At 37.7% G+C, this 21,822-nt stretch overlaps 1 protein-coding gene across 2 annotated transcripts in view; it reads left to right on the forward strand.

Moving 5' to 3' along the window:
• The first annotated feature begins 9,930 nt into the window (after positions 1 to 9,930).
• Positions 9,931 to 21,822, forward strand: part of LOC132039013 ((DL)-glycerol-3-phosphatase 2) — a 35,563-nt gene continuing 23,671 nt past the window's right edge. The window contains exons 1-4 of one of the 2 annotated variants that reach the window (XR_009410333.1): positions 9,931 to 10,132; positions 12,247 to 12,471; positions 14,438 to 14,498; positions 14,650 to 14,797. Coding sequence is in view for 1 of the 2 variants with exons in the window: in XM_059429544.1 (XP_059285527.1) it covers positions 10,054 to 10,132; positions 12,247 to 12,471; positions 14,438 to 14,498; positions 14,650 to 14,797 (513 nt within the window). In the remaining variant the exon portion in view is untranslated. The remainder of the gene's footprint in view (positions 10,133 to 12,246; positions 12,472 to 14,437; positions 14,499 to 14,649; positions 14,798 to 21,822) is intronic. The other variant, XM_059429544.1, reaches the window with a different exon arrangement.

Consider the following 21,822-nt stretch of genomic DNA (forward strand, 5'->3'; position numbering starts at 1 on the left):
GTTCGTGCTAGTTCATTTGCACCGAGGAGTCTGGTATACTCGATGATAGCTGCCTCAACGTTGGATGCATTACTTTTAAGGCAATTACATGCACTTTCTAAGTCATAAACTTTTCTCTATTCCCATTGATTTGTTTTATTTCATTTACAACACATAATTTTTTTATTAGATTTGTTCAGGAATATGGTTAGACCTGTTTAAAAATTGATACCGTAATTTATACATTTGTGTCACATAATTCCTTAGTTTTGCTAATTTGGTAATTCGTGCTATGGCATCTGCATCGAAAAGTCTGGTACACTCGATGATATCTACCTTAACGTTGAATGCATTACTTTTAAGGTAGTAATGTGCATTTTCTAAAATCATAAATTTTTTGCATTTTCTAAATTCATAAATTTTTCTTTGTTCCTATTAATTAGTTTTATTTCTTTTACTATGCATAACTTTCTTTTTAGGTTTGTTCAGGAATATGATTAGAGCTGGTTAAAAATTGATACAACATAATTTCGTAGACTATTTTAAAACTTAATAATACGAAATAGAGGCAAAATCTATCTTCTTAACAAGAAATGATGTTTTGCGTGGCATTTATTGTGAAACTGGAAAGAAGCTACACAACAGGACATCTCTTTGGGTTGATGTAAATAAATTTATTGTTTGAAGTTATAATTTTTAAATAGGAGAGTAGTCTTATGGTGTAAAGACAATAATTTGAAGAAAAATATTGTTTTGGAGGAGTCTTAAAAGTATTGATTTGGAGAATCTTGATGCGTCTTCTGTTCCAAAGCTAATTCAACTTGAGAAACCAAAAAAAAAAAAAAAAAAAAATTGTTTGCATTAGCATTGCTGAATTGCTCTACTTATGCAATTATTTCATGATTTTATGTTTTAATTTACATCTTATCTTTTTTGTTGTTAATTAAAGTTTAAAAAATGTCTTTTTTTTGGGTTGAGAAAGATTGAAAGGGAAATGGGAAGGGGATTATAAAGGAATTAATTCTCCACCAAAAAGCCTTTTTTTTTTTTTGGTTGAGAAAGATTGAAAGGGAAATGCGAAGGGGATTATAAATGAATTAATTCTCCACCAACTCTAGGTAACTAACAATTAGACGATTAAGATCTTCCTCAAAAATTGAACTCTCACACTAAGTTATATATGCCTCTATTCAAGTATTTTATCTTCTTATGTTTTTTTGTTGTTGGATGTATTGCTCTACTTGATATTGCTGTGGTGATCCATAAAAAGATTCCGCCTCCATGGAAGGAGATCTTTCATAAAATATTAAATTTTATTATCAATTATTTTTTGAAAGATTTATCTTTATTGTTACAAGTTACACCTAACAATATAATCATCAACCAAACATAATTTAAAATATGTTCAATTATAAAGATCAACAACATATAGTAAAATGAAAGCTTAAAAAGAAAAAGGTATTGAGATGGTAATTTCTTTCAGTAAACTTTTCTTACTTTTGGTACATGGAGTTCTGTTAAAGTTAACTATTTATTCAATATCGCTTTATGATTAAAGAACCGTGAAATTTAACCATTGTTATAAATTGTTATGAAGGCAGAAGAAACAGAGTAAGGTAAGTTGAGAAGGGATCAATACTGTTGACATCACAAAATCATCAAGTTGTGGTCTTTGCAATTTTATTTCACTTGGAATGTGAATGGATATATAATTTAGTGGTCACTATTTCTCAAACGCAAGATACACACGGATTAAAATTGTAAACTTTTTTAAAAAATTATCTTTTGAAAGACAAACTAAACGACAAATTACTTTTAAGTTCCGAAAAAATATACTTTGTGATTATCTTACCATTCAGATAACTAAAAAAATTTACATAATAAATTTAAGGAAACCTTATGACTGCGCCAAGCGCGGATTAATCCACTAGTTTGGCATAATTGGATTAACTAATAAGTATGGGGCATTGTTTGTAATTATTAACTTTATAAGGTACTTCCGATGTGGTTTCTTAGCATCGGATGCTTGTTGCGCCACCGTAGATTTTAGGGCATGACACCTCTGAATCTCATCGATGAAGTTCTGTGGATCCTCAACTGGATTGGACCCTGTGAATACTAAAGGGTTCATACGAACAAACTCACTGATCTTGGAACTGGATGACCCCTCATTAGAACCAGTACTTGGAGTTGTTCCCTGACGTTGAGTTTGAGTAACAACAATATGGGTGAGCAACTAGATAGCTCTCCTAGCATCCATATCAGATGAATAGGACAGCAGAGTAATTGTAGTACTACAGACCTCCGCAGGCCTTTCGGTAGTTGGTAGGGATGAAGTCTGGGGTGCTTGACCCGATGCAAGTCCCTAAGCCCTGGTTCGAACTCCCTCAGTCTGAGAGTTCACCTCTGGGGATCATCAAAGGTATCCCTTATTTGGCTCATAGTTGACTTCTTTTTCGTAGGCATTTTTATGAAAAAAACTCAATACACACGAATTAGAACCGTTCCTAAAGGCATAGCTCTATTTGCACGATCTAGAGTATGAAAGAAGTGAGACAATCTTAAATGTTTTGGTAGTTAACCATTTATATATATGGCGCGCACACACATACAAAGAAAACTCCACTAGAAACGACTTCATAAACTCCATAGGACACTTGAACCTAGTGCTCCGACCAAGTTTGTCACGCCCCGAGCGTAGGCATGGGCGGACTAGCACTCGATGCCTAAACTAGAATGAGTAGACCACATATATGACATAACATAAGACATAGGTTGTGCGGAAATATAAATCATAAGATAAATTTAGTACTGAAAATCTTTATAAGTCTCATAATTTAATAACTGAAATAGTTTCCAAAACATAAAGCATATAGCCATAATGGCTAAAGACAATATCGCTAAACATAATATAATAGTCTATAAAGCTTCTGACATAAACATGAGTAACTGTACCGGGACAAGGCCCCCACTGTTACACCTCGCGTTTTGTGCATTTGAATATTCCGAGTTAATGTCGGGAAGCTAAGGACAAGGTTAAAATTTTTCTTAGAATGCGTAAGTTGTTTATTCATCCTTTGTATTGGAATGGAGCGTTAAGGATAAATTTGGAATAAGAAAGATTTGGAGGCTAAAAGTGGGGGAAATAATTTCATGAAATGGCACAAGTGTATATTATATATTTGTGGGCTAAATATATATGTATGAATGGGCAAGCATGACTAAGCCCAATTTGGATTATGGACCAAAGATGACCAAGCCCAACTAGATTAGTCATCTTTTAATTTGAAGAAAAAAAGAAGAAAATTCTAGAAAATTTGGAAGACAAAGAGGCATGTGCATGGTCATGTGCCACTTATGTATATATATATATGTGTAGGTCATCATCTTGGAATTCAAGAAAATTCAAGAAGAGAAAAAGAAAGAAGAGAGGGAGAGTGCAACGGACAAGGGCTGGCCGAAACCAGCCCCTTGAGTTGGTCTTGGAAAAAATATTTTCTCCTTATTTCTCTACTAATTGGAAGGTCCTCGTCGATGTGGAGTAGTTGTTGGAGCGAGAAAATCATCCGTTGTTGCTAGAGCTACTTCTAGCCGAGAAAAAGGGAAGTGAAAAGAAAGGGTAAGGCTCAATCTTTCTTGCATGTTTTATAGGTGTTTATGCATGTTGTGGTGTGTAGAAAGAAATAAATTTCATGAGATTATGATGTTGTGTTGTATGGCCGTATATGTGTAGTATGGCATAGAAGTGAAAAACTAATTTATTTAGCTTGTTGAATGATGGTATTATGAATGGTTGTGCATGTTGTAATGTAAAGGAATGGATGAAATTCATGAGGTTGTGTGTATGCATGAAGTGGCCGAATGAGGGGCTGCCTTAGTATGAAAGGGATGAATTGGATTTACTTAGTATTTTGGTTGTTGCTTGTTGTGGATTTTATGTTGAAAAAAAATAAAGGTTTAATGATCCAAGTCGAAGTTGTAGTCGTGTGGGCTGATTTGGAAAGTTCTTAAATTATGTTTGAATGACTTTGGATTGGTATTTGAACTTGAGAGCATTGGTATTGAATTGATCATATGTAGTTTAGTGGAATATAAAGGAAATGTTGTCGAATTGTGTGGAAAAGAATTATTGATACGTTTTGAATCACTTATGGAATTGTTGACACAAGTCTATGAATTTGAAAGTAGAAAATGTGTTATGAATGTTTCTTGTTGAAGATGGAGGATTCGGGTAACTTTGGATTATTATGAGTATTATGGTTTTGTTAGAATAATTGTTGGCATTGTTGTTGATATTATGGCCGAGTTCCATTCTCGGGTTGTTATTGTTGAATTGGGCCGAGCCATATTCTCGGGATGGTGTATTTACAGGGGAAATGCTGCCGAAATTTCGGCAGACAAAGTGTTATTTTGAAGAATCAACTCATGAATGTCCTAACTAAGGTTTGGTAAATGTGACCAATTTGTAGATTCTGATGGAATTGGAACGAGAATTTGGAGGAGCGTAAGAAGCGGAAAAAGGTATGTAAGACTTTATTTCCTTTCTTTGGCATGTCTTAGACGTGTAGGCTTGGTTTCGCGCCTCGGGGACTTTCCTAACTCTAGAAATCCGTGATTGAAATTTTCTACTATTCACTCAGTAAAATTGAACCCAAAGCTCATGAATAGTGAAGGGAAGGTCTAAACCCCCTAGAACTTGCGAGAATAAGACTCGATTACCGTAAGACTTCCCTAAGTAATGTCACGGAATGTATTACACGTAAGTTGTGTACGCCGCCTCACTCGACCGAGGTGGGCCCACTATTCCCGAATTCCCTCTTATTGTTCCATTAGGTTTATTTCCGTACTATAGTCAATGAAGGTTTTGATCATCATTTCGACTACAAAACAATAACTATTTTAATTAAACCCTTGACCCCAAAGCGTGATTTTCCTTCCTGAAAGTTTACAAATGTTTTCCAAAATATTTAATTTTCTCCGGAAACCAAGTTTTACAACATTGAAAGTTTTAGCGACTAAAATGGCGACTATGATTCCACGATGATGATGATGCCAGAGATGGAAGAAGTATATGAAATGTTGTCCTACGATCCTATTCTATGCTTGTCCCTGAAGTTATTCTCCATTGATAGTCTCGCCTTACCATTAGTTCTTTCAAGGTGAGACAAAGCAATCCCGGTTAATTCATAATGTAATCGGAGGTTACCGACCTTACGTCACTCCGATAGACACATGACCTTCCTTGGGCTCTCATGCATGCTGTTTATATGATATAATATATATATGTATATACTTGTATATGTGGGGAATGGGGAGGGCAACTGTGTCCACCTGATTCAGCTGGCTTATCATCCCGGACGCGGGATGCCCGGACGCGGGATATGGGAGAGCCGTACGCGGCGTCTGTTATTTGATATTTGATATTCGATATTTGATATATATATGATATGATATATTTGGGACACTGTTGGGGAGGGGGTGGAGAGCCGATGAATTCGGCGTCTCTGAATCGTGAGTAAAAGTACCGTTTTCCGAAAAGTATCTGTTTTCCATGTACAAGAATAAAAACACCGTGTTCAGAAAAAGAAAAAGCTAGGCATGCATGGCCTCTGCCCTGAGTGGCACTCACATGTACAGGTTACTCCTTTATCCTATGATACTGTCTACGTTTCCATACAGTTATTACTCTGCACAGGTTACCGTTTTTACACGTGATATGCTCTACAACTCTTACTATGTTGTTACTGTTCATGTCTTGCATACTCAGTACATTGCTCGTACTGACCCCTCTTCTTCGGGGGCTGCGTTCATGCCACGCAGGTACACCCAGACGGAATGAAGCTAATATAGAAGACGTTCCAGCGAAGTTGGCAAGCTCCATTTGGCCTGGAGTGTGCCGAGTCGAGGAGAGACACGTGCCGTGATTTCTGAGTACAGTTAGAGACTTTGCGTGACGCAGTCGTGGGTTTCGGTGGAGTCGATTGTACTACGATACAAGTTACGTATAGTTACATATTTTATTTGATTCTAAAGCGACAAAAGAATATTTCCATACCTTTGTTATGTATATTTGACGTAGAGATTTCAAAAAAAAAAAATTAGTACGTAGAAAGAGTCAGTGGGTTCGCTCGGCTCCGGTTACGGGGTCGGGTGCCCATCACACCCCAGTGAGATCGGGGTGTGACACCCACATACCTAAACTTCTAAAAGACTGAAATGAATACAACACCTTGGATCTCAAATGGGGCTCACCAATAAGCTAATACAAGCAGATCCTAGCATGGACTCATGTCGTCTTAAATGTCTATACCTGCTTCGTAAAATACAGCGCCCCCGGTAAAAAGGACGTAAGTACTGTAGGATAGTACTCGTATATAAAGCAACTGAATAAAATGAATGTAAAGGGGTGCACGAGGGAACGGACAACCCAAATTGATAAACGTAAGTCAAAATGGATTACTGAAACACGAGTATACCTGAACATGAATATCGCAATCATAAATAAATCATTTTCTTGTGAGAGTCATATAATAACAACATATAGTCCACTATGTGAGCACATGGAGTCTGATCTCTACCCGATCAGCTAAGCCACCTCATACCGAGGTATGAGACATACATGACATGATTGGATATATAAATAAATCCTCAATGGGATAACATGAAGGAATCGCCCGAACCAACGGAATGATCCTTATCCTACGCTGGCATACGTAGTTTCAGGCGTGTGTATCATAAACTAACACCTTCTCAGTAACCAATACTACTCCCAAAACATTAGTGAATAATGATGGCCGCCCATGGTTTTCATAACATAATTCTTATCATAGTTTTTCATGTAAATCATATGTAGCATGAGTTCATAAGATCATGGAATCATTTAGAATTCATCAACTTGGAACAATAGTAGTTCAACATGTATTTCATAGTTCGTATTTGAAACTCATGGAAATCAAGATATGGACATTCATGAATTACATAGGGAGCTCATGGTATATGGAACAAAATTACATGAACGAATACTAGTTTCACCATTAACAACACATGAACATTAAGACTTCTTATAGCTAGGGCAAAGGCCTACTTTTGATGAAAATTCGTGGAAGAATCATGGATGAATGTAGTGTGGGGAAGAACAAGGATGTTCCTACACGTGGATAGAAGCCTTACATACCTTTAATCACTCCAAACTATCAAACGAACAATGATTCTTGATGAAGAACACCTAAAACCTTATTTGAACTCCTTGAAGGGATTTACCTTAGAACCCTATGATTGGATGATGATTTGTGTTAAATTGATGTCAAAATAACATGAGGGTCGTTAGAATTGACTTACCAGAGGGTGAGAGGAGGAGAGAATTATCGTGCTTAGGGTTTGAATGGAAATAAAACGCACAAGTGTCATATTTAAAGACTGACGTAAAACCCTCTAACTTGGTCACAGCGCGATGGCCATCACTATGACCTTAGCCACGATGGTCATCACGTCATCTATCGCCGGGAACTTCAATGCGATGGATGACGCGTCACGTCCCCTTGAGGCTTTTCCATCTTAGCTAAAAACTTTAACTTTTCATCCTGATGCCCCCCTCATCTCGATGCCACCTCCATCGCGCAAAACTTTGGAGCGATGGGCCTCATCTCGCACAACCCTAGCTTAGTTCTACACTTAAAATATTTTTCTCCATTAATCTGTGGAATGTGCATAAATTTTCGTATAGGGTTTGGAATGACGAACAGTCTAAAACATCAGAACCTAAATGCTAATACGCTCCTCATACCACTCTCAACGGGTCAAATCCTTAGCTCGAAAGTACTAGGGGTTACACAGATCAAATTTAAACAGGATATAAAATAAACTGAATCAACATACATAGATGATATTCCCAAATAAGAATCATGAGCAATGCATGTGATGCTGACTCTTCAAACTGTCTCATAATCAGTGCTCCCAACACTCCAACTAATTTAGTCGGCCCGAAATTGCTTTCAAGGCATAGTGATTCGATATGTTTTCCTCTATTTTTTATATCAATTTATTGTTAATATTGTATTATTTTCCTAATATGTATTAGCAAATCTAGAGTCACTCCATCACTTGCATTGTCTCAGATAATATGGGCTATATGTTGAACTTATATTCTGAATTTTCCTTCCAGATATATATTATGAACTAGTTATATTTTTAAATCTCTTTATTTAAAGCATATCTTAATACGCTTAGAGAAGAAGGCCCGACTGACGAGAGTAGTGACTTGTTGGGTGACCCTGTCATGTTCTAAGTGCAAATTTAGACTGTGGCAAATATAACAGGGGCCATTTCACTCGAGCATTTATATTATAGAGGCTGCATAGTCAATCGTGAATTATATTTTGAATAAATACATAAAATCACTCCTAAACCAAAACTCAATTTAACGATTTAACTTTTCAGGCGTTGAAATACCCCCTATTCTTGTTTGAGGTGGAATACATACCACCCTGAGATTATCATACCAATCTCACAGGTGTATTACACACGCGCCACGTCATTGCCAGGTCAGCACCACGTCAGAGCCATGTCAACAATTATCTAAATATGATTTTTCTTATTTTTTTTTTCATTTTATTTTGTTTATTCACTATTTTCCCTTTACCTTACATTTTTATACACTAATTAATCCTAATCCTTTTTTCTTCGCCCCACCTATCCCTTTCTTCTTCGCCTCCACCCCTCCATTTCTTCTCCCCAATTTTCTGTGTTTATAACAATCTTTAGACTTTCATTGTTTTAGCTCAAAGAATCAATTTTTTTTAAAACTTGTATTCTTGATTTGTTTGTACTGAAATCTTTTCCGTCCATCCCAATTTGTTTGACACCTTCGGCTATCTAACATCATTGGGTAAAATTTATTTTATTCTTTGTTTACAATTTCTACTGTTTGGTGGAAGCAAAGAGAATTTTGAGATTTGTATAGCCGGTTCAATTAATTTGGGATAGGAGCAAAATAATTGAAGGTTTGGAGGGTTTAACCAACTGGGTTTGTAGAAAGAAGCATGAATCCTAATTGGGAGCTCCAGAATTGTTGTAATCGTGACCAAAAGTTCTTTCTTGTTACCATTGGTATTTTCTCTGACATCATTTTTATTGTACGTCTCTTTCTTATCCAATGCCGGCGGTGTCCTCGCGGTCTTCCCTTCACACGTGGGAATGATAGGGTTCCCATGTTTACTGAACAGGAAGCTTTCTAAGATCGGAACAGAAAAAGAAGAAGAATCAAGATGAGAATTTAAAGAGCAGGTAAAACAATGGGGAAAAAGGAGGAGGTTGCGGGGGGTGGGGGTGGGGTGGGGGAGGGTTAGAAGAAGGAGAAAGCTGATAGGCCAGGGTATATGGGGCCCATCTTTATTTTTTAAGTATTTTTTATTGTATAATAATACACATATTAGTGGCCCCACCTTCTTTTTAATTTATATATGCGCCTATTTTTTTTTTTTGCCACATCAACATTTGAGTTGGTGTTTATTCCACTTCAGATAAGAATGGGGAGTATATAATCACTCATAAAGTTACATTGTTAAAGTGAGTTTTGGTGATAAGTTTAAGGGTGATTTATGTATTTTCTCTTATATATATATTTTTTTTAATTTCTATTCTGATCTCACATGGCATGTAAGAATGGAATTTACTTTATTTTATGATATGAGTTATGCTTTATTATATGCAGGGGCCAAGATTATGTTCATGGTATTGAGGGGTAAATTGATTAAATGACCCTCTACAATATATAACAGATCTCTTCTGTGTTATGTCAGGATCGCCCATGTATACATAGGGTCATATACCTCCATTCAACCCCTTTTAACTAATTTTCAAATTGAGATGGAGGGAGTAATATAATAAAACTAAAGTAAAAATTAAAATAAATATTATATCTTAAAAGAGCAACTCAATCCTAGATTCTAGGAAGAAAAAAGAGGAAAACAAAGAAGGGAATACATAAAGGAGCAAAAGTAGGCTAAAAACTTGATTAAACCCCACCACTACTGCATTTTATTACAACTACGAAAAAGGAAGATTAAGCGTTGGAAGATGGCTGGGAATGATGGTTCATGTGGAAGAAAAGGTTCAATAACTCATGTAATCTTTGACATGGATGGCCTTCTTCTAGGTATATCAATATCTCTCTTTATTGCATTTTACTGTACTTTAATTTTTTTGTGACCTCATTTCCCAAATCTGAATGAACTGAGAATGCAATGCCACCCTTTTTTCCTGACTCATAACTGGGATGTGCTCGTGGGAATTGCCTATAAGTAGTTTCTCAAGGATTGGGGGACTGAAGTTCAAACTTTGAGCGTGATGTGGCGGATCTAGAATTTGAATTTTATGGGTTCCTGCAACAATTTTGAATTAATAATCCCTCCGTTTTAATTTATTTGTCTGGTTTTGACTTGACACAGAGTTTTAAGAGCGTAAACAAGACTTTTGAATCTTGTGGTCTTAAATTAAAAATACGTAAAGTGTGCCAAAATGCCCTTTACTATTTTGGTCTTAAACCTGCCAAAAAAGGAAAGAGGCATCATTTTTGAAGCAGACTAAAAAGGAAAGTAAGACAAACAAATTGAAACAGAGGGAGCATACAATAATAACCGGGTTCACAGTCAAATAATTTATAGATATTTAGTGGATTTGTTATTATGTATACATGGTATGCGCAGAAGCTATTGGGTTCCCGTGAATCCATAAATCGTATTCTACATCCTCCACTGATGTGTTCTACCCTTATTTTTCTTAGGAGATAATGAATATGGGAGTATTGATTGAAAATGAAGAGTTGAGAGAACTGTGACTTTTGATGTTATACTTTGAAAGCGGTGGCAGATTCAAGATTTATAAAGATAGGGAGGGGAAGCTTATATTTTGGAAAAAGGCTTAACTGACTTCTGAATAAAAATCTTCGCGGAGGAAGGGGAATTATGTAAGGCATTTTCAAAATTTAGAAAATCTTTTGAAGGGTAATATTGCATTCTTGGAAGATAGTTGGGCGAGTGCAGTGTGCCAAACAAAATCAGCCAATGCTCGAAGGAATTATCCGACTTGGAGTTTGAAGTTTCCTTTGTTAGTTGTCAATTTATAATATATAGGTGAACAAGTCCATAATTTCTAGTCTCTTTAGGTGTGTCCCTGTGACCATTAGGCCATCTCTTATGCAAAGGAAGAGTCTTTTGCTGCTTTTCTTTATTGCTAGACTAAGCCACCCCACATTGAGGTGGAGACGGTATGATAAGTGTGTTCCTCAAGCACGTGAACGCATTTGTATTTCTATGTCTGTGACATCACATATCTGTCACATAAGCTTCTCAAGAACTAAGGCATTTCTCACCTACCAAAGAAAAGACAGTCGCATTTAGTTCTGAAAGCATGACACCACAGAAGAGAATTGCATTCTATTTGTAAATGATATATTACTCACTGCCTGTATGCTGTTATGATTTTTATTCAATAAAAATCTTATACTGGTGCGCGCTGTAGTGGGAAAGTTTGCAATAGGTCAGTTGGAGAAAGTTCCTTCCACTATATTGTTTTATCTTTTACGAATTCTTTTTAAAGATGTACAATGCTACAATTAACTCTTATACCTAGACAGCTTGTTGTGCGCCTTTTGAGATTTATAATATTCAAGAGAAATCTAGTTCCCTCTTTATCAACCAAAGAAAAAAAAAAATTATGCTCCCTTGTTCTCTCAAAGCAACAGCAAGATTGATATTAATTTATTACTGGAGATCTTAAAGTTTAGAAAAAGGATGCATGGTCTAGTTCATTTGATATTTTGTGAGGTCACTTACTTTTTCATTCTAGGAGTTTTGTTATTTGGATTTTCTATTGTTACCCAAGTTATAAACTTAAGTAACCACAAAACAAGTTCACAAAGCCAAATCTCTTATGCCCCTTGGGTATACTTATGTAGTTTGACCACAGCGGACATTGCACGGCTTATTATTTGATATGGATTTATCCCATGACGTGATACATTAAGACACTCCAGTCTGTTTTAGAAAAAAAGGGAGCTTCTAAGGATCGAAGCAAATAAGTAATGGGAAGAAGGTGTGAGGGTAGATTGTTAACATAGGGGATCAAAGGGAAGATTGATATTTACCAGGCCTTTCGCGTTTGTTGGATGCTATCGAAAGAAACAAGTGAATGTTTGTGTGGTTGAAAGATGCTAATTGAAGACGAATCTTGGTTGACTAGCTTCTTTGTTGCTTTACTTTTGTGTATCAGACACCGAGAAATTCTATACGGAGGTCCAGGAGATTATACTTGCTAGGTATAATAAGACTTTTGATTGGTCACTCAAGGCAAAGATGATGGGAAAGAAGGCAATAGAGGCTGCCAGGGTCTTTGTTGAAGAGACAGGAATAAGTGATTCGCTTACAGCTGAAGATTTTCTTGTTGAGAGAGAGGAAATGTTGCAGAATATGTTTCCCACAAGCGACCTAATGCCAGGTAGATTATTTTTGTTTATTCATTTCTTAAGTTTCAGCTTTCTCACCCTTCCTCAGTTCTGTACATAAGGGTAGCAGACATTTGCACATGATGTAAAACTTATGGAAATGACTATGTCTTAAAATGGCATAAATTTGCGGAACTTGATCAAATAATCGAATCAATTTCTTCACTTTCTATATAATCTTCCTGACTGAAGACTTCACTTACTATTTATATAGTTTACCTCCTACGTCCAAATTGGTCTGAACCCTTTGTCAGGCTATTGTTTCCTCAAAGTTATGAAGTAAGACATCAATTTCTCAACAAGATCATTTTTTCTTGTCGTATGATGAATTTTAGATCCAGAACAATCTGGGATCAATCATACTACTTTTCACCTGTTACTTTCTGTATTGGAGTATTCAACCCCAGATATACTTTTACCTCCATGACTTGTGCAAAAAGCAATGGGGAAGTATAATTGCGGGGAAGTATAATTGCAGGGAAGTATAATTGATCCAGCAGGTGTTGACTTAAATTCTGAATTATGTTAAATAGACACGCAGGGACAGGAGGAAATTTTTTGTGTTATATCAGCTAATCCTTTCAATATTCAAGTTGGATTCCAAAATTCCTATATGAAATTCTTGAAAAAGAAAAGAGTGGCGGTGGTGGGGGGTCACGTTCTCATGAATCTCTGATGAAACAAGATCTTATCCTTCAACTTTCCAAATTTTGCTGAGGGAGTAACCAGTTCTTAAGGATGAGACACCCATATTGTGTGAACATACAAGCTGCTAATGGGGTTTCAATCCGTACTCTTTATCTCCATCTTTGCCAACTACTGGGCCCTAGCTTATCATATTTGACAAAGAACTACAAATAGAGGATGAATTTAGTGGTTTTGAAGTTTTGGAGAGGCTATGCTTTACTTGATGGAAATAGGTCGGTTTTCTTTCTTCACCCAATATATAAAGGGGATATGTAATCTCTAGATGCATAATTAAAGGTTCCTCCTTAACATTTATGGTTTATTTTGCATGTTAAAGCCTTGAAATTGTCCCCGGGGATGGCCTAGCTGTTGAGAGCTGGAATAACAACCTTGATCAATTGATATTCGAATCTCAGCAGAGGCAACCCTAGATGAAACTTCCAATTTGTCTAAGTTTTGGTGGGTAGAGTTATCCAGTACCTGTGCTAGTGGGAGGTAACAGGTACCAGATGGACTTTAGTTGAGGTGTGTTGCAAGCTAGCCTCGATATAGTTTAATCAAAAATGTTTCAACCTTGAAACTTGAGAAAAGAAAAGCTTATTTTTAAGTAACTTGGAACGTATGATTTCCTAATTATCAAGGAAAACACCTTCATTACCCTCTTGTTGTATACTCTACAAAGTTGGAAAATCTTTTGCTGCGCACATGAGAAATGATTTTGAGAGGTTACTTTTTGCTCCTACCATCGCATTGGTAAATGATTGTTTGACTGTTCATTATGCGTATTGTGCACCTTTTAACTCGGTGGGAAAAATTCACCATTCAAGAGGTCCCTATGCATAATGTAGACAACAATGTCTGCACGGGCCAACCTTATACATACGGAAAAAAATGTGTTCATGGGCCAAATTTCACAATTCAAACTTATGAAAAGGATTGAAATCAACATTTCTAGTTTGTGTGAGTAAATCTACCTATCAACTTGACAATCTCTTGCAAGATTTACACCATGATAATAAATCTAATTCCTCATTCTCCTTCCCTGTGAGTCCTGTCCAACCACCTCAAGGATAATTATGTTTTCAGGTTGTTTGCATTCAGTAATGTTATTTTAGAACAGTTATTTCTGAAGTAGAGTGGATATTAAGTATGAATACTAGCATATATACAATCTACATACTGTTCATTTCAATCTTTAGATTCCATTTAATGCAAAATTGGATTTGTATACACGAATTTCCTTGCTTGTTTTAATTTTTTGTCCTGTTATAGGGGCCAGCCGCCTGATTCATCACCTTCATGAAAATGGGATACCAATTTGTGTTGCTACGGGGTATGTCATCTTCTTTTAGTATTGTTCACCAGAAAGTTTAACATTGGTGGCATGATTAGTATTGCAACTAGAAGTGTAAGAATTAACGTACGCTAAAATAATGTTTAAGAAGTAAGATGCAACAAGTGAACTAATATAAATGCATTTTCAGTACTCACACGCGGCACTTTGATTTGAAAACTCAAAGACACAGTGAGCTTTTTTCGCTGATGCATCATATCGTCCGTGGTGATGATCCAGAAGTTAAACAAGGGAAGCCCTCACCTGATATATTCCTTGCAGGTGCAAACAGATTTGAGGTAATTCTCTGATTTCCTTTTCTCTAGATTGGCATAATCTGAGAGATCTCACAGCTTTTATAAAAAAAAAAAAATAAAAAAAATGATGCTAATCTGCTCTTGGTCAATCTTCTATTGCATAAACCTCCCTTAAGATGGTCTAACTGATAATTTAGCTACTAGACTTTTCTAATATGCATGTTTCTGTTGGCTTAGTTCTTATAACAAACTTCAAATAATCTTTTTCTTTAATATTTTTTTTTGCGCTGTGATCTATTTATGGTTACACAATGATCAAACTTGTTAGTCATCTTTAATTGTCAGCTTCCAAATAAAGAAAGTAAAGTCAATAATTTTTGTTAGGATGTTGCATTCTCTTGCCATCTCAGAAGTTAATTTATGAATCTGACTTGCTCATATCAATCCAAGCCTCCTCCTCCGCATGTTCTACAATTGTCTTGCCATCTCCAACTTCAACTAATCCAGGTGCTGCACAATACTGGAACATGTATCAGCAAAAAAAGTATAAAAAAGATCTATACTAAATATACTTTTACATACGTGATACTCCTTGCTTGCTCCATTCCCCAATATAACCTAATTGAGTGTTAGCATCAAGGCACACAGATCCATCACATCTATCGCCACCCTGTCTCAAAGCTTTTTCCGACAAGAGATGTGCTGGAAAATTGTTAAGCCTAACCCATCTTGAATCGTCCGAACTTGTATTTTCTGGACATGATGTCAGCGAAGTCCAATTCACAAGATTAATTCTCTGCCCCTTCCATCTCCATTCACCAATCTTAACCCTGGCAACTTCTATATCAGATGGAACTTCCAAAAGAAATCTTCCATTGGCCATCTTAACAACCCCAAGCTTTGATGCACCCCCAGCTTCTTCTGGCCCAAGATATAGTCACTTGTGTTTAGCTTCATCTCTGATTTCCCTTCTACATTGGCTATTAAGCATGTGAACATGTACTTCTTACATTGCATTAAAGACTCCCGTCTAGCTTCAATCTCTGTATCAGACCATTTATGAGTCCTATAGCCTCCCATATGATCTCTGGGTGACAGGAACTACCTCACGAATATGTTCACTTCCTTTTTCAGCGGACATCTGAATCTTTCCAGCTAAGTCATCAACCCCTCCATATTTATCCTTGAACTCAGGGACTATTGTCTGGCTTTTCCTCCTTCCTTGGACTGTCACTATCCTTATGTATCTATCCTGGTTGTTGAAGTTCTGATAAATGGAGTACTTGTAAGACTGATGCTGGTTTCGCTATTTTTCGCAATTCTCACCAGTTCCTTTTGAGGCCATCCTCATCACATGGCAGATCCACATGAGAATGTTCGATTGATATGGATGCTAGTCATGAAGCCCCTCTTCCTTTCGATCCATCTGAACCAGTTTGCTGGAGTATCTTCTACTACGTCAGAGGACTTGTACTATGTCAATGGCCTTCACATCAGGTTGAGGCCCCTTGCCAAGGAGGGATCGACAAGAGCTTCTTTTCCAAATGCTTAACTGGCTATTTCAATGACCCATTCAACCTCAGCCTTAAGCCTGAAGAGATACAAAACTGGTTTCTTAGTAGGTGGAAAGTCAGCGTAGGGCTTAAAGTCACCCCATTAGCCATAAGAAATTCCTTTTCGAACTTCCGTCGAAGTAGGAAGCTGGGAGAATCAAGGCTGGTGACTGGTTTTGGAACGGCAGGCATCTTTCCCTGGAATGGTGGACGCCAGAAAGTGGCACGGCACCGGTGTACAGAATAAATGACGATAAAAGCTCTCTGTATTCCAGTGCATGCTTGGAATCTCGACTCTTTCAGTTTCATTGGTGAATATAGTGGTGGTTTTATCGACATCGACGAAGATGCGAAGTCTAGGTCACATCTGTTCTGCGCTAGAATTTGCATCAAGAATAAGGGTGAGTTGCTGCACCGCACAAACCCCCCCCCCCCCCTCCTCTGCTCTCTCTCTCTCTCTCTGTTCCCCCAACCCCAATTCATTGGAGTTGGTTATTGGCAAATTGAAATACAGAATCTCCATCTTGGATGGGGGCAGTCCAGATTTCATTTTGGCACAGAAACTCAGAAGTCTAAAAAAAGACATCACTGACTTGAACATACTAGAGTTTGGTCAGATGAAAACAAAGAAAAACAAGGCCCTTGAAGAACTGACTATACTGGAACAAGCAACTGAAGGTAGGCCTCGGTCTATGGCTGAAAGGGAGAAAATTTTGGGGCTGAAATTGGAGCTTCAAGAAGTGGCAAGAGAGAAAGAGATATCATGGAGACAGAAATTTAAGTGCTTATGGCTTAAAGGAGGGGACATGAAGACTAAGTTCTTCCAGAGAATGGCCTATTCTCGTAGGAGGACCAATTGTATAGACAAATTGATGATTGGGGAATAAATCACAGGAGACAAAGAAGTCATCAAGGAGGAAATATTCAACTTTTATCAGGGGCTTATACTGAAATAAGCACTGGAAACCTACTGTTGACTTTTGATAACTTGGCCTGTATATCCACTGAGGAGAAGGATTGGCTGGATTGAGCATTTGAAGAAGAGGAAGTCCTGGCAACATTTAAGACATGTGCACTAGATAAGGTCCCTAGTCATGAAGGTTACACTATTTCTTTCTTCCAAAAAACCGGGGATATCCTCAAACATGACATTATGGAAGTTCTGCATCACTTCCACCAAAGTTGCCATATGGTCAAATCCTTTAATGCATCATTTATAACTCTAGTTCCTAAGAGGAAAGTGGCTATAGAACTTAAAAGACATCATGCCTATAAGTCTTACAGGTAGCATAATCAGCAAACTCCTTACGGATCTCTTGAAAAAGGAAGGATTTCATTGGAAGGACAAGGCTTCAGTGGCTTTTGACCACTCAAACGGAGCTTTGGTGAGTGCACCTGTTTTGGTACTTTCCAACAGTTTTCTGATGTTCATTGTGGAAACAGATGCACATGACTATGGCGTGGGAGCAGTGCTGATGCAAGAAGGCCATCCTTTAGCTTATTTTAGTAAAGGATTATCCAACAGACATTTTATGGGGTTGTCTGTATATGACAAGGGACTCTTGTGTTGGCTGTCACTAAATGGTCCCAGTGTTTTTTGGGAACGCATTTCATAGTAAGAACAGATCAGAAGGCACTCAAATTCTTACTTGAACAAAAGGTTCACACTGGCACTCGAATGAAATAGCCATAGCCAAGTGAAGGAAGTTGATAATCTTGAAGGAAGTTGATAAGTTTAGAGGGACTTCTCCAACTCCAGATGTAATCAACTGGAAACATCACAGTGATGGGAGTTTCTCAGTCAGAAGAATACACAAGTTGGCAGTGCTGGAGCAACCAGGAGGAAGAACAGGTCCATGGACAAAGTTGTGGAAAAGTTTGGTACCATCCAAAATCAAGTGCTTCACTTGGCTTGTGACCAGAAAAGCCTGTCTCACCCATGAAGTCTTACAGAAGAGGGGAATGCAATTGGTCTCTAGATGCTATTTCTGCAATGAGACTGCAGAAACAAACAGTCATTTGTTTCTGCACTGTAGAGTGACAGCCCATCTTTGGTCACTGTTCTTCAGTCTCACTGGAAACAGTTGGACCATGCCAGAACACACAGCTGATTTACTAAGTTGCTGGATTAGAAGAGGAGGAAGAAAATCTCAAAAGAAATGGTGGAGAGCAGTCCCATCATGCATCTGGTGGACAATTTGGAAGGAGAGGAATGGGAGGTGTTTTGAGGATAAATTTAATACTCTGCAGAAAATTAAGTGGAACTGCATTGCAAATTTTCATTTTTGGTGTAAAGAAGCAAATGTAGAGGGAGCAGAACAGTTGGTAGACTTTTTAGGAAGCATGTAAATATTTATCTTAGGTAGACTTTTTAGGAAGCATGTAAATATTTATCTTTCTGCTCTTTGTGGATAACTTTTTGGAGGTCTCCAGCATATCCTTAATGCTGAGGAATACAATTTACCAGTTTTCAAAAAAAAAGAAACAGCCATAGCCAAGTTAATGCAATTTGATTTTGAGATAAGAGTATAAGAGGGGAAGGGAGAATAAAGCTGCTGACTCATTGTCTAGAGTTCCTACTGCAGAGTTGCTCATGCCATCTATGGATCCAGTTGATCCTTCACTCTTCCAGAAGGTAAGGGAGGGACAAGGATTCAGAATTGGTAGACATCATTGGCAGGAACAAGGAACTAGAAGAGGGTCTTAAGGGATACACTTTCTTCAATCAGCAGCCGAGAAGGTATGGAAGGCTAGTGGTTGGCAAATGTTAAAACTCTTAAGCAGGAGATCATTCAACTGTCATGCTGGTCTTGTTGGAGGAAATTCTTGGATGGACAAAACATACAGAAGTGTTGAGATGTTGTGATCTCAATAATATTTCAAGAGCTTATGAAGTTTTAATGATTGACAAACTATGTACAAATGACAATCAATGTACAAGGAAAGACGGACAAAGATGTACAAGAACCAGGTCCTTAACAGATCTCCAAAAAGAGCTGGTAAAGCAGGCAACACTGAAGAGGAACTGCTGATAGGGCAGGAACTGGTCCTTTGAACAAGAGCTGGAGACTATTTGAAGAGTCTGTTCCATACGCTTAACATGAAACCTTGGAGAATTGGTTTTAAAGCTTAATCCAATTCTACAAGGAATTGGAATTCAAGATATGGAAACATTACCATAAATTGACAGATGGAATTAGCTTGAAATTAGGAGAAATTAGTCGTCTATGCGTAAAGTTCAAATCCTAGTCAAACAAGGATTGGTTTCGAACAGTTAATGGAATCAAGTCTTGGTTGGATTTGGAGAACTACAAGCAGCTATTTTGCTCCTATAAATACATCATGTCATAAAGCTTTGGAGCCTAACCACAACCAAAGGGACGCTACTCTAGATGAGTTCTACACAAAGTCTCGAAGAAGAAGCACCTGTTACAACGAGAGAACCTATTTCCATCAAGTTTTATCTATACCGTTCTTCGAGTTGTAATAGTTAGGTTCTTGTGGTTCCAAGACAAGATCTTGATTCCATTCTTATAGATTGTAGTAGGCGTTGTTTTCTGTTGTAAGGGACTTCATTGGTAGGTAGAGTCATTGAAGAAGTTTAGTGAGAGAGCCAACAATTGAGGCAATTGTTGTGGAGAGGGGTAGGTACTATTTGGAACAGTTTCTTAGGTGTATATAGAGTTGTAACCTTAAAACTCTTGAGTTTAGTGGAGTTTGGGAAAATCCTATAAGAGGTAGGTCGTGGTTTTCCTCCCTTGAGCAAAGACTTTTCCACGTGAGCATACTTGTGTTGATTTACATATTCCGCACTTTACCTTCTTGTATAGCTGCTCAAAGAACTACCTAGTTATTTGAGTGCATAGGTCGCAGCGAGTTAACAAAAAGGATATCTACTCTCTTCTACCGGGAGAAGCTGAGAGAGGATATTAACTCTTATGTCAGGAGCTATTCTGTAGTAAATATAACGCTGCAGCTTCTCCTGGTCTTATGCAGCCCTTATCCATTCCCAACACAGCCTGGTCCTGCATTAGCATGGACGTCATTGATGGATTGCCCAAATCAAAGGGAAAAACTACCATTCTAGTGGTTATAGGCTGACCAAAATAAAATTACTTCATGGCTATCAGTCACTCCTGTACTGCTGCTTTTGTAGCACAGATCTTCCTGGATCAAGTATTCAAGCTCCATGGCATGCCTGACTAAGTGACAGGGATCTTTTCATCAGTAAATTTGGCAGGAACTGTTTGTTCTACATGGGGTCACACTGAGTGTCTCATCAGCCTATCATCTGGTCATCCCCAGTCTGATGGAAAGACTGAAGTATTGAATAGAACTGTTGAAACCTACTTGAGGTGCTATTGCTCAGACAATCAACAAGAGTGGTCAATGTACTTACCATTAGCTGAATGGTGGTATGACTCGACTTTTCACTCAGCTATGTAAACAACTCCTTATGAAGCTTTACATGGACAGCCACCTCCCACTCCTTTGCAATATTTAGCCAGTGAGACAACAGAAGTTGATGTGGACATAATCATGATATCTGGGGAGTTTAAGTCTCAATTACTCAGGTTTCATTTGCATAAGGCTCAGTAGAGGATGCAATCTCTAGCAAATAAGAACAGAGGTGATAGGCAGCTTCTGGTAGGAGATTGGGTGTGTCTTAAGCTACAGCCTTACAGACAATTGACTCTGTCTAATCCCACTTTCACCAAGTTATCAGCTAAATATTATGGGCCATTTCAAGTTTTGCAGAAGATTGGATCAGTGGCATACAAGCTCTCATTGCCAGCTCGAGTGGCCATTCACCCTACATTTCATGTGGCTCAACTCAAATTGTGTCACAGTTTACCACATACTTTTCATCATCCTCCTATAGTGGATCTTGCTAGTCCCTACTGTGCTGAGCCTCAGAAAATTCTGGGCAGGAGTTTAATCAAGAAGGGGACAAGGCTGTTCCTCAAATTCTGGTGCAATGGATGGACATGTCAAGTAAGCAGGCTACTTGGGAGGAGTTCGATGTGATGAAGTTTAGGTTAAACCTGTCAAACGGGCCGGGCGAGCCACACCAAGCCATAGTTAAGGGGCCGGGTTTGAGGAGGGGAAAGGGTGTCCGGCCTAGCCCGTACGTGGGTAGGGGTACATAGTGGGCTAACTGGGTCGGGCCGGGTTTTAGTTATTTAAAAAAAAAAATTCTAATACTAAAATTTATTAATTTTGATACTTTAAAATCTAGTTGTTGCCAACTTTATTTTAACCATCAAGTTCCTTAAATTATACTTTGGCCCTATTTTCAATCTATAAATACCATTCATTCTTCTCCATATTATCACACAATTCCCTACTCTTCTCTCTCCTTAAATTTCCTACTCATCTAAATCTCTCTCTCTCTCTTCCAACTTCCAAGTTCAAATTTCAAAATTTAATGGATGATGACAATCCGCCTCTTCCTCTAGCTCAAGGAGTGCATCCAGTGTGAAGTTATTATGATAAATTAAAAGAAGATACGAT

Source organism: Lycium ferocissimum, chromosome 12 (assembly GCF_029784015.1).
Source record: "Lycium ferocissimum isolate CSIRO_LF1 chromosome 12, AGI_CSIRO_Lferr_CH_V1, whole genome shotgun sequence".
Lineage (NCBI taxonomy): Eukaryota > Viridiplantae > Streptophyta > Magnoliopsida > Solanales > Solanaceae > Lycium > Lycium ferocissimum.